The 17,784-nt window shown below is 43.2% G+C and overlaps 1 protein-coding gene across 1 annotated transcript in view; it reads right to left on the bottom strand.

The window, feature by feature from the left end:
* Nucleotides 1-6,338: 6,338 nt before the first annotated feature.
* The window catches only part of PROM1 (prominin 1), a 96,369-nt gene continuing 84,923 nt past the window's right edge, over nt 6,339-17,784 (bottom strand). The window contains exons 22-25 of the mRNA XM_065877255.1: nt 17,429-17,521; nt 14,187-14,305; nt 13,245-13,269; nt 6,339-6,566 (exon numbers count right to left, since the gene is read on the bottom strand). Of these exons, the coding sequence (XP_065733327.1) occupies nt 6,339-6,566; nt 13,245-13,269; nt 14,187-14,305; nt 17,429-17,521 (465 nt within the window). The remainder of the gene's footprint in view (nt 6,567-13,244; nt 13,270-14,186; nt 14,306-17,428; nt 17,522-17,784) is intronic.

Genomic DNA, 17,784 nt, shown 5'->3' with positions numbered 1-17,784 from the left:
CTAAGACAACATTGTTAATCAGCTGTACTCCAATATAAAATAAAAAGTTTTCAAAAGTTATACATATATATGTACCTATTCTTTTTCAAATTCTTTTCCCATTTAGGTTGTTACAGAATATTGGGCAGAATTCCCTGTGCTGTACAGTAGGTCCTTGTTGGTTGTGCGTTTTAAATATAGTAGTGTGTAAAAAAATTTTTTTAGTGTTTTATAATAAACTCTCCATACAAGTTAAGTTCATTGATTATTTCTAAGTTTTTCATATCTTTCTTTTTCTTTAAAGGAAATCACTCTAAAACATCTAATTCGTTCTTTAAAAAAGTCTGCTTCTTTTGGATAAAATTTCCAAAGCACACAAATTGCTGGGCACCTCTACACATATGCACACACACATACACATACACCCACACACTCTCGTGCAGATACATCACATATGGGTACACATATATACGCATGCCTGCCACCTCTGCATCTTGAGGCAGAAGGCCTCAGAGAGTCTTCCTTTGGAATTACCAGTCTCTAACTTGTGTCTCTAACCCTCAGTCTCTTTTTTTAGAAAGGGCGTCAGTTGCCATCCTGGGAATCTGGAAAAGAGAGAAGACAAGTTGCCCTTTGCATTAATGCTGTGAGTCACTGTGCACGTGGGCATGTTTTGCTGCTTCTGTCACATGAAAAGATGAAGAGGTTTAGATGAAAGACATCAGAAAACAGCTCTGAAAAGGCCTGTGATGGCACCGGGGCAAACGGTACCCACGCCCAAAAAGCAAAGCACTCTTGCCTGCTATGGGCTATAAGGAGAAGACAGGATGGCAGGGAGATAAGAGACTGTTGTCTCCAGGAAGAGCAGCGCTGGCCTCTACCCAGACTACATTCGTTCTGTCACTCAATCTGTCATTCATTCATTCTTCCATTCATCCAGAGAGCACTCATGAAGCACTGCATGTCCCAGGCTCACTCTATCATTGAATGAAATGCAGTCAAGAATGACATGATCCTCAAGAAGATGGAATTAGGGGGGCAAGATAAGGATACCAGTCACAACAATGTAGGGGTGATTGAAATGTTGGAGGGAAGGCTGGAATGCCCAGGGTGGAGACATCTGGCCTAGCCAAAGTCAGGGAGAATTTCTCAAGAGCCTTCAACTGGTTAAGAGAACTCAACGGCTGGAGAGAAAAGAACAGTATTTATTCAATGATTACTCAGTAACCGCTCTATGTAAAGCACAGTATTAGTCACTGTGTGGAATGCAAGGTGAAAGTGATTTGGCTCCCAGCTTCAAGACTGCCGGCTCAGTTGACAGCTCACTCTCTGAGGATTGCTGTAGTGGCGACATCTCATCACATTCCAGCCTCAGGCCTCTGACACTTTTCAGCTGCTTACAGAAAAGGTCCAAATTTCTGAGTCTGACATATGAGGTCCTTCCCATCTTAATCCTAGCCAACTTCAAGGTCAATACCCACCACATCCTACATGTGTCCCCGGGCTCCCGGTATACCTTACTGTCCACTCTTCTCCCCACATGTCCTGTTTCAGGACACATTGCCTCTGCCAAACTGTTATCTTTGCCTGAAATTCCATTCCACCCGTATCTACCTGGCAAATTCTCTCTCTACCTGACTCCCTGTGCCTTCAACAGAATTCACTGTTCCTTCATTTGGGTTCTCATAAATTTTTACAGACTTCACCATTATTACAGTTGAGGTGTCACCTTGTTTTAATTCATTCATGGGCTTGCCACCATCATCACCCTGGCTAGTGACATCCCTAGCCCAGAGCTCAAGAATGAAGCTTAGAAAGCACTTAGCAAATGTTTATTGGATTGAATTGGATTCTGTATTTATCAAGATTATTCTGATTGTAATAATAAAAAACTGCAAACAACAGAAACAAAATTGAGAATTTATTGGAAGTTTCTTATAACTCATGGAAGGCAAGGGTTGTATAGGACCACTGTCTCAAAATGTACCTTTGGTATTTTAATTTAAGGCATTTACTAAGTGACTATATGGAGAGTGTAAAGCTATTGAAAAAAGAATTTATAACTTACATTTTCCACGAGAAGGGTGCATGCCATGCCATGCCAGGCCACATGGAGAAGCATCTGGTAATGAGCTTTGGATTGGCCATTTGAATAGCTCCAGTGGGATCTGGGGTACAGGGGTCTCCCTAGCTATCTTGTACAAGGCCCTGGATGGATTTAGGGCAGGGAGAATATCGGCCTGATGTATGAGTGCTGAATAAAGGAGATGCTTAACTTGCAAATGAGAGGTATGCTCCCAATTAAGTTGTTTGCTATCATTAGGAATTAACTACCCTGGGAGGGGCAGTCTCTCCTCAAGTTTACAAGGCCCTGCAAAATATGGAAGCATCATAAAATGCAGAATATTAAAAAAAATTAATTCAATCTATCCTCTGATGTTTTAACATCATATAAGGAAATCTTGGTGTGATGATCATGGAGATTTTTAGGGAGTAGGGCATAAGTTGCCCCAAACAGCAAAGAAAACATTTTGTTATGAAAGTAAAATAGAGGAACACAAGTAGAGGTGTATGGATTTCTTGTAGGCCAGTCCATAAACAGGTTTTCAATTTATATGATGTAATCCAAGAAAATAGATCTGGAATTTGGGGAGGTTTCTAACAGTACCTTGGTGGAGTTGGAAATCATTAAGAGTTTGACAATAATGTCTTTGTGTACGTACCTTGGTTCAAGGTGGTAGGCCTGGCAGTTATGCTGTTAGAGGATACAAACGAATAAGTGAGTACAGTATATGTAAAGATTAGTGGTATCATGTGTAATTAAGGGGAAGGACGGGTTATGGCAGTTGCCTGGGAAACGCAAGGCAGGAGATTGTGTGGGTAAGCCGGAGGTGGCAGCAGGAAGAGGCACTGAGGAGAGGATGATCCTCTACCCAGGGGCCCGAGGCGATTGACTGATATGAGGCAGGAGTCTCCTGGGGAACGCCATAATCTCCACTGATCTCTACAATGGCTCAGACAGTAGCAACCTCTACTAGACTTCCCTTTAGGCATGGAGTATAGTAATTTTAATAATACTGGATATTGGGTATGAGGGCCTTGGTGGATGGCAACACAGCACTAAAGTTGTAGTAATCCACAAGGAGGTGCCCTTTATTTTTTCCAGATTTAAGAGCAGGCAAAATTGGGCTGTCCAATGGGGAAGTAGAGATAATCATCCTTTCATTAATTAGGTTTTATATAATAAGTTTTCATCTCTGAAGTTCTTGTTTTAACTTACATTGAGCCCCGTATTAACTATTTTAATGGGGGGTCATTGGGTCCAATTCTATCAAGCAAAGTTATAAGTGACAAAAGCTATTTTAATTTTAATTTGTTATTCATTATGTTGCATCTATGCCCAAGATGGGCTGCTTTAAGTCAGTGGGTGCTATCTATGATCCTGGGGAATTTAGACAAGGCTACAGTTATAGGGAGGCGTTTCTATTTTTCTTCTATTTTATGTTTCCTTACTTTTAAGATTACACTTCAATAAGTGGTGCTGGGAAAACTGGACAGCTACTTGTAAAAAAATGAAATTAGAACATTCTCTAACATCATATACAAAAGTAAACTCAAAATGAATTAAAGACCTAAATGTAAGACCGGATACTATAAAACTCCTAGAGGAAAGCATAGGCAGAACACTCTTTGACATAAATCGCAACAATATGTTTTTTGGATCCGTCTCCTAAAGCAAAGGAAACAAAAGCAAAAATAAATAATTGGGATGTAATTAATCTTAAAAACTTTGGCACAGCAAAGGAAACCAAACAAAATGAAAAGACAACCTACTGAATGAGAGAAGATATTCACAAATGATATGTCCAATAACGGGTTAACATCCAACGTATATGAACAGCTCATACAACTCAACATCAAAACAACTCGATTAAAAAATGGACAGAAGAACTGAATAGACATTTTTCCAAAGAGGACATACAGATGGCCAACAGGCACATGAAAAGATGTTCAACATCACTAATCATCAGGGAAATGAAATCAAAACCACAATGAGATATAACCTCACAGGACTTCCCTGGTGGTACACTGGTTGAGAGTCCGCCTGCCGATGCAGGGGACACGGGTTCGTGCCCCGGTCCAGGAAGATCCCACATGCCGCAGAGCGGCTGGGCCCGTGAGCCATGGCCGCTGAGCCTGCGCGTCCGGAGCCTGTGCTCCGCAACAGGAGAGGCCACAACAGTGAGAGGCCCGCGTACCGCAAAAAAACAAAAGAAACAAAAAAAACAATCACTTGAATGAATTCAATGGTTGAATTTGTCTTAAACTCCAACTTATAACAACCAACTTTTACAACAGATGCTCATGGTTACGGGCTCTGTTTAGGCTAGTTTAGACCTTTGTCCTCAGTATGATCGGAAGGCTCCTGTTACCAGTTTTCAGAAGCATTGGTGACTCCATATCACCGCCTTGTGGTGATCTTATCCTGGAAGACCGCACTGGGATATGAGGAGGTTTTTTTCTTCCTTTTTGAATATTTGCATCTCTTTTCTACTTGAGTGATAACCAGACTACACATCCACATAGCACCATGTCATTGTTATGCTTTCACTGTATATTATTACATTAGATTTTTACAACAACGCTGTAAGGAGTGGCTTTTATGCTTAAAATAAAGATGAGAAAAGTGACTTACGGGACTTCCCTAAAGTCTCAGAACGCCATCCTTTCAGCTGCGCCCAGATCTCCTACTCCAGTTACAGTATTCTTTCTCCTCTGATAGAAAAAGATTTTTTTTTTCAGCTTTTTGTGGTACCACAATCCCAGATTAAGCCTGACAGCAAATGAGTGCAGGATTCTTGAAAAAAAATTCAGGAGATAGAACTGCACATAGAAAATCCTAAGACTTCAGTTCACAGCCTGGGGGCTGAGAAAGGAAGGAGAGGCAGAAAGAGAACAGATGCTCCTGGGAGGTGTGGGTGCAGGGTGAATGATTCAAAGGCTGGAGAAGGATGGGGATATATGCCTTTGCATAAAATGGTCACTATCTTTAGTAGGTCTGAAGTCGTCTCCAAATCTGATTTCTAAAACATTGATGGATACATGACTTCAGGGGAATATAAAATATATATTGTTAAAGAACAGACACAAGACTCCCCAGCTGCCTCCAGGATGGCCTCAGACTTGAGCTCTCCAGGCAGAAAAAAGTCCTTCAAAGGGTTTCTTTATGCTGATTATAAATTGCCATTGCTGTGGAGCTCAGAAACCTGCATATATTGCAACTAGACACACAGCAAGGGATTTTTTGTGCTCACGTATTTCTTAGCTGTTACACTCAAAGCACTTAGACCCCTTACCCCAATGCACTTCTCAGGCATTTCTTAAATCCTTCCTGCAGACAGTGATATTGTTGTTAAAAAGGTCAATAATTGGCCCAGTGTCCAAACTGGCCCAACGTTCAAATAAACTTTGAGTCTCTGAATGGAAGAGGAGGAGTATATGCGAGAGATGATATAGTCCAATGCCATCAGTTTAAATCCGTTCATTCAATTAATTTGACAAATATTTACTGATGTTCCTAAATAAAGCTCAGACAACTCATGTGTCTCTTAAAAGTCCTAGAGCCTGTGACGTAGTAGAGTGTATAAAATGGGTAATGCAGTCGCTGTTACAAATAAAGCCCCAAATCTCGGGGACTTAACACACTGGAAGGTCATTTCTTCCTCACATGAAGTCCAAAATGAACGTTTCCACAGTCAATTATAGCCAACAAAATTCAGGTGTTGCCTCTACAGCCCCAGCCTGTCAACTTTGTCTACTTGTAGCTAAATATTATACATTCTGTCAGTATTCTGCCTTGGACATGGCTAATGCCTTTTTCTCAGTCTCTTTGGTACCAAGTGTCAAAGGTCAGATCAAAGGTCAAAGGAAGATCACTTGGATGCCCAAAACATATGTACTGTCCTAGTATTTGTCGTCAGTGGGTGAGCCAAGTAACTGGACAAGGCTTTCTCCCTTCAGGATATGACTACGTGGATGCCTTCCTGCTGAGAGGCTCCCATGAAGGGCAGATGGTGGCAGCTTCGGAATAGACTGGCTAATGTCGAAGGAGGGTGGAGGGGGCACTTAGCAGTCCTGAGGATATCAGGCATCAGCCACCAAGTCAATTCTTGGGAGTCCCGGGAACTGAGGCTTAGAGATTGATTCCTGAGACAGTGAAGAAAAAGTTACCCTAAAGACCTCACAACCCAAGTAGGAAGCCCTGACTCAGTGGGGCTGTTTGGGAACAGGAGACAATGTGGGCTTCATCCAGGTATTTTGTTGAGCCTTGTGTACAAAGTGACCAGAAAATCTGCCAACTATTCCTGGGGACCTGGGTAGCAGGTGTGCTCGAGTTCCCACAAGCTACCTACGCTGGGGCCCCGTAAACCCCAAGGATTTGGTGAAAACTGGCTCTCTGATACTGCGAGTTTTGCTGCCGAAGGTAGTCTCTGCCCAGTCTGCCCCTGGGGTACTGGCTTCTTGGAGACACAGTTCTCAGCGATACCCCACTTAAAAAAAACGGCTCCTGCCCTGCTCCTGGGCACCTGTGGAGACCAAGGGCCTTAGAAAGGACAGCCAGATATCATTGTATCCAGGGATGCCCATCCGGCATTGGTCTCCTCAGATGTTAAAGGCAGAGTTGGAAAGGCAAAGAGATTTCTCATAAAAAATGAAAATGGAACATTCCAGAGCATCAAGCCTGGTCCCACAGATGAGTGCTCTTCACACAAAAAGGTTGAGGCCATATCCTTCAGGATCCATTGTATCCCCCTTGGTTACTCTCAGGGCCAAGTTTTGGCTACCTGGAGATGTATCCCAGGAAGCCCTGACGATGCTTGGGTCTGGTTTATGGAAGGCTCATCCCAACTAAAAACTGATGGAGTCCACTGGGTGGAAGGTTTACATCTGTGTGCCAAGGGGACTGGAATGGCTATCAGGATGTGGTACTGTCAGTAGTTCATCTGTCTTTCTGAAGGTAAACGGGGACCCTTACAGCTCTAAGGGTGAGCCTTGCCCTTTTCTGGCAAATAGACAACATGTGTCCTCTGCTGCCATCTCATGGCTACTTACGGCCTCTTCTTCTTCCTTTTTTTTTTTTTTTTAAATAAATTTATTTGTTTATTTATTTTTGTCTTCGTTGCTGTGCGCAGGCTTTCTCTAGTTGTGGAGAGCGGGGCCTACTCTTCATTGCGGTAAGCGGGCTTCTCATTGCGGTGGCTTCTCTTGTTGTGGAGCACGGGCTCTAGGCACGCAGGCTTCAGTAGTTGTGGCACACAGGCTCAGTAGTTGTGGCTCGTGGGCTTAGTTGCATCTCAGCATGTGGGATCTTCCTGGACCAGGGCTCAAACCCGTGTCCCCTGCATTGGCAGGCGGATTCTTAACCACTATGCCACCAGGGAAGTCCCTACTTATGGCTTCTAATGGCCTTTGACCCCCTAACTGGAATTGCCATTCTGTGCAAGTGGCAGATTTGGGCCACACCATAGCAGCACTTGAGACAAAGCTCTGCCATATTTTTGGATATCTGGTTCATTTACGGTCATAGATGCCATGCCCCTGCCAGCAAAGGGCCCCTGACAGTAGGCTAACGAACACGACATTCCACGGGCGTTTCCAATTCCTTCTCATGCTCAGCTGGTGGCATCATCCAGAGGTAGAAGGGACGTTGAAAGACGTGGCTGGAAAATGTTGCTGGACAGACTGTGCTATCAGCACTGTGGACTACCATATAGCCAGACAAGGCGAGCGTTAATGCAGCTGGCCCTCAGCGGGAGTGAAACCAGGGCCGCTCACTTCTGCATCTGCACCTCCGTGATTAGAAGCAACAACCAGGGGTCAGAACACAGACCTCCAATATCTGAAGGACAGGGTCCTTAACGCCCATTCTTGCCCTCAATGTCTGCGTGCAAGCTACTCCAGGAACTCATGCACCACTCACTGGCTGCCATCGGAGTGGAGTGGGGGAATAGGTAGTGGCTACAGAGCTCAGAGTTGAAATTGACCGAAATTAACCATAATTTACCATCCAAGACTTCCTCTGGAATTCGGCAGCCTTCAATAGACTCCAGGGTTCCATAATAGTTATAGCAGACAGATTCTGCCTGTGTAATTCACTTTCAAGTGGGGAGATAGATCCTGGTACTCCCTACTGTTCCACCTTCCCTTTCCTTTCCTCTTTGAACTGAATGGAGACACCTCTTCATGGCATCTCACAGGTAGGATAGCTTGACCAGCCTTCCTTGAACCCCCAGTGACAAGGAGTTCACTGCCTCAGAAAGAAACATGATCTGCTATATATTGAAAGCCTACCATGTCACTGGCAGGTGACATTAGCTCTCCTTTATTGAGCCTACTCAGTGCTAGCCATCATGAGGACCATCACATCCACCCAATGAGGTGGGCATAATCCCCCCCATTTAACAGAGGGGGGAATGAGGCTAAAGGAGCTTGAGTTGCTTCTCAAGGGAGAGCACATTTGAACTGAGGTCTCAGTCCAATCCAGTATCAGTCCATACTGCCTCTTGATGACATATTTAAGATCACTTAAATATCGAAATGGAGTAACTGTGGTTCAGACATCCAAAATGGAGCTGGGTGGACTTTGTGGTTGTGGTTTCAGACATGTTCCTGTGTCCCTGAGAACTTGAATTTTCTCTGAATGGTATCAAACTCAAGGATACCGCCAGCATTACATTTGAAAACATTATCTGCTAGCAGCTGCTAGTTGCCACCCTGTAGTTTCAAAATCCCCTCTGCCCCTCACAACACTGTATTCATTCAAACCCCAACCAATCCTTCCTTAACAAGCACCTTTACTTCTTGCCGGCTCCAATTCTAATTCCTGACAAACAACTTTATGTCACCCTGCGGTTTTTTGTCTTTATAAGCTTCCCCCATTTTCTAGTCTGGTGGAACACAATTCAAGTGCTTCTTTCTTATCAAACAAACTTGGGTCTGCTCACCTGTGTGCAGTAAACCCAAACTACTAACACCAGCTGTGGTGAAGGAAAGTGCAGAATTTATTGCAAGGTGCCCAACAAGGAGTCCAGGCAGCTAGTGCTTAAAAGACCTGAACTCCCAAACGGCAGGAAATGTTTTCAAAGACAGGGTGAGGGAGAGGGCTGCAGGCTGTGTCATCAGCTCATGGACATTCTTGATTAGTTGGTGGTGAGGTCATCAGGAGTCAACATCATCAACCTTCTGGCTCCAACTGGTCTGGGGTCTATGGGCTTGTGGGCAGCACACAGTTAACTTCTTCCACCTGGTGGCGGTTTCAGTCTCTGCAAAACAGCTCAAAGGACACGGCTCAGAATATTATCTAGAGCCCCTGGGGAGGAACTAAAGGTCATACACTTTGTTTAATTGCTAAACAATTATTATTTTGTCTTGCTTGACTATTTTCCTTTGTTTCTGCATTTTCTCACTTATCTGATTGCAGTTATTATTTGCAACTTGGGGAAGGCCAAGGAGACTAAAGTTTTTCTACAAACAAGAGGCAGGCAGAGGACATGGTGGGGTAGGGGTGACTGTCCTGGCAAGGTCCCATAGGGTCCTGCTTGGTTACATCTTTAATCTGTGTCTCCTGGGATGCACTCCTAACAAACCCCAAATAAACACCTCTCTAATCAGGTGTCCATTTCTGAAATTGTGGTTAACACTCTAAAGGGCTATGGGGACTCAAAGGAACTTAAGACCTGGGCTTTGTACGCAAGGGTTTGAGATCTTGTTGGGGAGAGACAGCAAGAGTAAATGCTCATTTAGAAGAGGGAGGAGAAGTGGTGGGTGTCACTGATCTGACTTGATGGCAGTGGCGTTTCAGGGAGGGAATGAAGGCGTGCAGGAGCCCCTTCATCAGGAAGATGGGAGTGGAAACAGGCATTTCAGATGGATGGATGGTGGGTTTGGGCCTGGTGGTTAGCCATGAACATGCTCTCAGGACTGGCTCCATCTTCTCCCTTTTCCCCTGCAGCCCTTACACAGGCACCAAAAATCTGTAGTTTGCACTGGGGCTTAGCCACATTTCTTGGATGAAAGCTAGTTTCTAAATGATCTTTTCCATCAGGGTGACTTGAGGTATGCTTGGCCAACTTTATGTACTTTGGACTCATCTGGAAAACTTGTGAAAATACACATCCCTGGGCCTCACCCTCAGAGACTCTGATTCAGGGTATCTGGGGTGGAGTCAGAATTAGCCTTTTTTGAGCTCCCCAGGTGATTCTTCTGGTCCTCGGGCCACACTTTGAGTAGCACTGATTGATACTGCATTTCATCCTTAGAGAACACCAGACAGCTATCTGGTGGTTTTAGTTTGAAACGCTGTCAGTAAGCGGTCTGTGCCAAAACCCACTCTAGCTTGTGACGTGGTTACTGAGTCCAAGCTCGTACTGCTCGCTGTAGGACAGGCCAATAAATCAAGACATGAGGTGTTGAGGCAAGGAAAAGCGACTTTATTCGGAAAGCAGCAGACCCAGAAGATGGTGGACTAGTGTCTCAAAGAACCATTTTACCCGAGTTAGAATTCAGGCTTGTTTTATACTAAAAGGGGAAGAGGTGCAAATTTCTGCAACTGATTGTTGCAAATTTTTGGTGCTGGAATCCTTTGTTCTTACAGGTCTGGTCACAATGTTCCTATAAGCCTCACAACAGGACAGATATCATTCTCTGTTTATCTCTATATGCATGGCAGTGTTATAACTCTAAAGGTCAGAGCCTTGAGAATGGGCTATCCTGTATATTTCAGGCTGTAGGCAACATTCTTTTACAAAAGATGCAAAGCCAGCATGACTAAGCAGAGGCAACAGAGCACTAAGGTTAGCCTGACAGAATAGATTCAACAAGAGCCAGGAGCTATGGAATCTGGGGGACCTGGATCATCTTCTGACCCAAACACGTATGAGCTGGGTGATATTGGACAACTCACTTCTGTAAGCTTCAGGCCACTTCGTTTATAATTAGAACTAAAACTTCTGACCTCATAGGGATGCAGTGAGGAATACAGGAGGGGACAAGTGAAAGGCACAGAACCTTCATAAGAAACAGATTTGTTAAGTGTGTCATAGGGTTCTCATGCACATATTTTTCAGAAATTCAACTGCAGGAACCCTCCCCTGACTTCCACCACCCCACAGCCTTCTGTGTCTCTCATATACTCATCAAATGGGTCGTCTTGGTTTCCACCACTGACACTGAGCTCCTAGGAGGCTGGATCTAGTCTGTTAGCTCACCTCTCCCCCATCCAGTGTCTTGCACAGTGCCTGGGACATTGTAGATGATCAATGAATATATATATATAAATCAGATGAAATGCATGTAGAAGCTGTATCAGTAATTCTCAGGTTACACATGAGAATTACCTGGGATACATCTCAGAAATTCTGATTTAATTAACCAGAGGCAGTGTTTCTCCACCCTGGCTGTACATCACAATCATCTGGGAAACATTTTAAATACACATGCTCAAGCCACATCCCTAACCAGCTACATAAGAATCTCTTGGGATGGGACCCAAACATCAGTAATTTTAAAAAGATCCCCCCTCAGGAGAATCCATTGTGTAGCAGGGGCTGGCATCACTGGGTTAGATGCAGAGACAATTGATTGACACATGCAGTGGGTTATTAATGTGCTCTTAGATACAGACAAATCTTAAAGGTTAAAATTAAGAGGGGAATGAGTCACTATTTTGTGTATGTCTACTAACATTTTTTTTATTTTCTGCCATTTCTGATTTTGGTAATTTACCTTAATTTCTGTGTGTACAGTGTCACTTTCTTTCGTGTCCACTTCTCTATCTCTTTGGCTATTTGCTATTGTTGTTGGGTGACTGTGTGTGTTGTGGGGGGGGGAATAATCTCTCCCCCGCCGCCCACCCCGCCACCAAATTTATGTTCACCTAGAACCTGTGAATGTTTGAAAATAGGTTGTTTGCAGATACGATGAAATGAAGGTGAGCTCATTCTTGCTTAGGATGGGCCCTGACCCAGTGACTGGTCTCCTTAGGAGATAAGGGGAATTGGGACACACACACAAAGGGAAGCTCCATGTGAAGACAGAGGCAGAGACTGGAGTGATACATCTACAAGCCAAGGAAGGCCAAGGATTGGCAGCAATCATTGGAATCTCAGTGAAAGGCCCGGAACAGACTCTCCCTCGGGCTCTCTGAGAGGAACCAACTCTGCTGACGTGTTGATTTCAGACTTCCGGCCTCCATAAAAGTTCGAGAACACATTGCTTTAAGCCACTCAGTTTGTGTGATGTGTTACAGCCACTCTAAGAAAATAATACAGAGACTTCATTGACATCTGTAGTTTAGATCTATTTTTCAATAAGAGGATTAGAGTCATAATTCTGAAATCATTCTTTTATTGTTTACACACAGATCTGCTATTTTCTGGACTTTGTCTAACTAGGAGTCGAAGTTCCCATTGGATGAAATGTGCCCAAATTCCTGTCTTGCTCCAAAGGCTAAACTGGGAATTCATGAATGTTTTACATATTTAAATTTTCATAGAAGGCTCAGATGATTAAAGCAAAACTTCTAAAAAATAGGCGTGTGCGTTTTCCACTCTTAGGCCGGTCAGTGCGTACTCCGTGTGACCTCACTGAACTCTGTAAGCTCCTGAACAGAAGGTTTCTTTCCCAATATTTGGAGATGCTGCAGGTCATGAACTCATGCAGTTGGAGCTGTTTAAAAACTTTGTTCAATTTGTCTGGGTGCCTCAATGTCTACGAGAACCAATATTGGCATTTTCCATTCTGGAGGCTTGATGTCTACGAGAACCAATATTAGCACTTTCCATACTGTAACAAAAATAAATGCACCAAAAACACCATGTTATTTCTAAGATGAAGCATTTACATCATGGATTACAAAGACAATGTAACGGTCGTAAAAAGTATATAACAATTTGTTAAATCTATAAAGAAAGTAAAAAAGTATATTTATATTTTCTTCCCTTTAAAAAACCAAAGATCCAAACAAACATTTTATATATTAATAAATTTAACATAGACGATTTTCATTCATTCAACAAGGATGTCTTTGGTATTCTCCATGTGCCAGCTCTCATTTTAAGAGGCATCAGCATTTATTTTTATCCGGGCATATTTGTTGTTGTTATGTAATTTAATGTTATTATTTTAGTTTTAAAAGTTTGTCATCTAATAATAAAGCCCTCCCCAGTCCCACCTTAGAAATATGGCTTAAAAAAGAAAAGGCTTACTTTTTTCATGGGTATAGTTTCAACACTATAAAACACAAAAAAGGAGATAAAATGATTTTTCAGTTACAATTACAGCTCAACAGTTGCATCCCCCACCTTTTTACTCTAATACAGATGCTGAAAAAGCAAATTCAGGAGAAACACATATTAAGAAGGAGGTAAATGAAGTCAGAATGAGCACATTTTGAATACAAGTTCACCAGGCACAGAGTGAAGGGTGGACCATGGAGCCAAAATGAAAACTAGTAAAAACAGTTATAAAGTAAAGTGCCAAGTCCCTGAGACAGAGGAACTGCAAACAAGAAATAAGAAGGCTGGGGCTTCCCTGGTGGCACAGTGGTTGAGAGTCCGCCTGCCGATGCAGGGGACACGGGTTCGTGCCCCGGTCCGGGAAGATCCCACATGCCGCGGAGCGGCTGGGCCCGTGAGCCATGGCCGCTGAGCCTGCGCGTCCGGAGCCTGTGCTCCGCAACGGGAGAGGCCACAACAGTTAGAGGCCCGCGTACCGCAAAAAAAAAAAAAAAGAAATAAGAAGGCTGATTAAGGAAGCTGAGACGATTAAGCAAGGGGAAAAAAAGTTAAAATAAGCATAAGAAAACCAGTATAAAAATTTCATCTGAATAGGGATGACCTATTACACTAATATGTATAAAATGGATAACTAATAAGAACCTGCTGTATAAAAACATAAATTAAAAAAAGAATGTCATATAGCTGTAATCATAAAAAAAATTGGGATTGACATATATACACTAATATGTTTAAAATGGATAACTAATAAGAACCTGTTGTATAAAAAAATAAATTAAAAAAAAAGAATGTCATATAGTTGTAATCATAAAAAAAAAAAGTCAAGTTTAATCGTATCAGAGCCGTTCTTTAGCAAGTGCTCGGAAGGTAGCGCCACTTAGAAAATGATTCCCCAGCCTCTTGTCTACTTACTCATCGTCATATACATCTTCAGAATCCATTCGACGGTAGTACTTAGCCAGCTTTACGGCAAAAATGATAGCCGGAAGTAAAAATGCGGTAGCTTTTCCTATACCAAACCAAAACAAATTCTGCGGGGAAAAAGGAAAATCATGAGGATTAGATGCTTGAAGATGGGAAATGGAAAACAACACCGGCTTGGGGAAAATAACTTTATTTTGCAGTTTTTTTAATGGATTCTAATTTTGTGAACTTAAGATGAGCTGGCCACTGTGTGAAGTGCTACCTATTATTATAATTCATTCCATCTTTCTGAAAACCTTGAATAGATCCTATTGTCGTATTTATTTTATAAATGAGGAACAGAGGCAGCAAGTGCTGAAGCAAGGTTTAGCATCTAGGACACCCCCAAACAACAGCTAACCATCCGACTAGATGGCCCCCGGCTTTGAGGCCAGCCATAAGAGCATGGACAGCCTGCAGGCCTGAGCTCAGATCTTTCTCTGAGTTGTTTTGATGTGAGGGTGGTTCATTAAACTTCCTGGCTTTGCTCTGCCTCTGAACAGTGGGATTGGCAGCATCCTCATCCCATAACACTATTGTGTGAAGAAAACAGATGCAATGCTTGGTACAAAACGATGCCCCCAACAAACGTTCCATGATGAATTTAACCAATCTTTAAGGATGGTCATGGGCTGAATTCAATCCTGTTCTGCCTAAAAAGCAATATTAAAGTATTTTTTTAAAAGACAGCTGCCTATATTCCTAAGTCAGATGTCACACAGAAACCTGGCTTTACGTCTTTTCTCTAAAAGTCTCAAGTCGGAACTCGTAATGCTGAGCCCTCGTTCCCACAAGGCAACATCAGCTGGAGTTGAGTGATGGTTCTTCCTTCAGGAGGGGTATCTGTCCTCAGTCTGTTGCAGGCCATACCACTAGCTCTTACAGGGGTGATACCCAACATTATTTAACCTGACCCACCAATCAGAACAGAGGTGGCTGTGCACAAGCAGTATGGCTCTGTGGGTACCAGACACTAGCCAGCGTCTGGTCTTGGCCTGTTTTGTAAATCTACAACCTTCCAGATCCTTGTAGAGTGTCGAGTCTGCGGCCCCTGCCTTAGGATAACCCTGTAGCACTAGAGCAGCCCTCCCCAGCCCACTGGGAGGTAAAAGGTAGCTCGGACATAAAAACAACCGCCCAGACCCTCACGTCTCGGCCACTGCGCTTCTGCTTTGTTCCTGGTTGAGTTTAGCGTTGGACAGAGTGGCATCACTTGGCCCAGAATTTTCAGTAAATTTGTTCTCCTTTCCCACATATTCTTTTATTGGTAGATTTCCACACTTTCAACCTTGTTTTGAGAGGCTTAGAGCTTTATGACAACCATTCCTTTTACTGGAAGCTGCCTCAATCCTTCTGGGTACAATCAAGATATAAAAGAAACATGTTTGTCAGCCAGGAGTCTATTTTCCTGGCTGAGCCAAAGGCCAGAACTCTTCCTTACTCTTTAAACCACCTGCTACAAAGCGCTAGCCTACAGTCTTCCTGAGCATCCTTCAGGCCTCCCCTCCAGTGTTCCCCGATGGTTTTGGAGAGGCACCTGCTAGTTGGGTGATCTGACTGGCTGCGGCAGGCAATGGAGACTGGGCGCAAGGAGAGCAGTTCAGAAGGAACCAGCCTAACTAACCTAGGGCTCCCCTAATGAGGGCTTTAATCAAAGCCCTCAGCAGGGGCTCCAAGCAGCAGACAAAAGGGTACAAAGTCAGGAGGGGAGGGAAGCAGCCAGGAGACCAAGGCGGGGGATCTGCATGGCTGGGAAAGTGTGAGGATCATTTCCATCCAGGTACAAAAGTCCCTCCCAGAGAGACAAGTGATAATGGAACAGAGAGATGGACGGATAGAGCAATCTGAATGTACCGTGACAGGCAGCTATCTGATCATCCTTATGGCCTGTGCCAGACAACACTCCAGCTGACAGGGTCACAGCAGTGAACACACAACTCATGCTCACGGAGTTCAGAGTCTAGTGTGTGTTGCGGGGGACAGGTCTCACCAAAGAGCCACACCAGTGTACAGTACAAACAGCGAAAATATCTCTACAGGAATATCAGAAAGTTCCATGGGAGCCAAATGTAGTTGGGAAGATCAGAAAAACCTTCCCGGAAAAAAAGATATGTTTGAGCTGAAAACGGAACAACAGCTAGTAACAGCAAACATTTATGGAGTGTGTTAATGTACCAGGAAAGGTGTTAAGGGCTTTCCATGTAGTCTCTCTTTGAGCCATCAAAACAACCCAATTAAGGTGAAGAAGCTCAGAAAAGATAAATAATTTTTCCACGTCACGGAGTTCAGAAAATGTAGAAGTGGAATTTGAATTCAGAGTCTGTGTTCTCAACCATTATATTATAAGACCTAGAGGAGTCAGCTAGGGGATATGGGTGTAGAGGGGAAGAATGAGAGAGAAACAGAGGGAGAAGGAGCTTGTGTCTAATTTCTAGGCAGCAGAACTGGCATATGCAAAGGCCCTGGGGTGGGGAAATCTAGATTTTTTTTTTAAACATGTTTATTGGAGTATATAAAGGAATGAAAGAAAACACTGAAGCACAGTGAGAAAAGTGATCAAATAGTACAAAATGTGCCAATGGGCAGGTACCCAATCATGCAGGGCCTAGAGCATGACAATTAAGGATCCTGATCCTTCCCGTGGTATTAACAGTGAGCCACTGAGGTGCTTTAAGTGAAGGGAATGAGAGGATTGACTCATGGAGAGAGTCAGTGTATATCGAGGAGTGAACAGAGCTGAGGAATAAACTTGGTTAACTGGAACTTACCAGCCCAATGGTAACATCTTAAAGGGCTGTTAACTCAAAAATTAAACTAAGTTTGCTATAGCTTTAGGGTTACATATATAGCTGCACTAAGAGTCCTTTGGAATATTGGCACTCTGCACACCGGTGCTGTTCCTTTCTAATTATTTCAGACAAACAGCTTTTTTTCATGAGGGTCTCTTGACTTCTGTAAATAAAATTCAAGTAAGGAATGAAGATATGCAGCGAGGACTTTGACTTTTCTAGCTTATTAGTGTCAGAACACATTCATCTACATTTTAGATCTTAGGTCTTGGATTCTACAACTGTAACAGACCCAAGCAGAAACCTATTTTATATTATAGTGTGAACTACCATCTGAAAAAAAAAAAAATCAAAGATAATGAGTTTACTGTGTTTTCTTTTTTTGAAAGATGAAATTCTTACCAGGGGGTCAATAATGTAGCTGCACAGAAAGACATCAATAGCCGAATCTAGAGCGGTGGCCACTGGTTTGCAGGCTGCCATTTGCTCAGTGATCTATGGGGGTAAGAAAAACAGGCAAACTTAGATGGAGCCACACCCACAAAATTCCACAAGAATAAAATTAAACACCCTATTCACTTCTGGCCTGTTCACAAAAAGAATCCTTAGGCCCTCTGGACATGGAGCTGATGGCTGATTTCTATGGATGAGTTCTACGACATAAAAAAGTATGTACTTGAAAGGAAGACCCCGATTCTCTCTGAGCCTTGGTTTTTAGTTCCCCGGTTTGTTATTTGGAAAAGTATCTTGCTGGACTC

Source organism: Phocoena phocoena, chromosome 5 (genome assembly GCF_963924675.1).
Source record: "Phocoena phocoena chromosome 5, mPhoPho1.1, whole genome shotgun sequence".
Lineage (NCBI taxonomy): Eukaryota > Metazoa > Chordata > Mammalia > Artiodactyla > Phocoenidae > Phocoena > Phocoena phocoena.
Note: the sequence above shows the minus strand (reverse complement) of the source record. Positions and strands in the feature narration are given on the sequence as shown.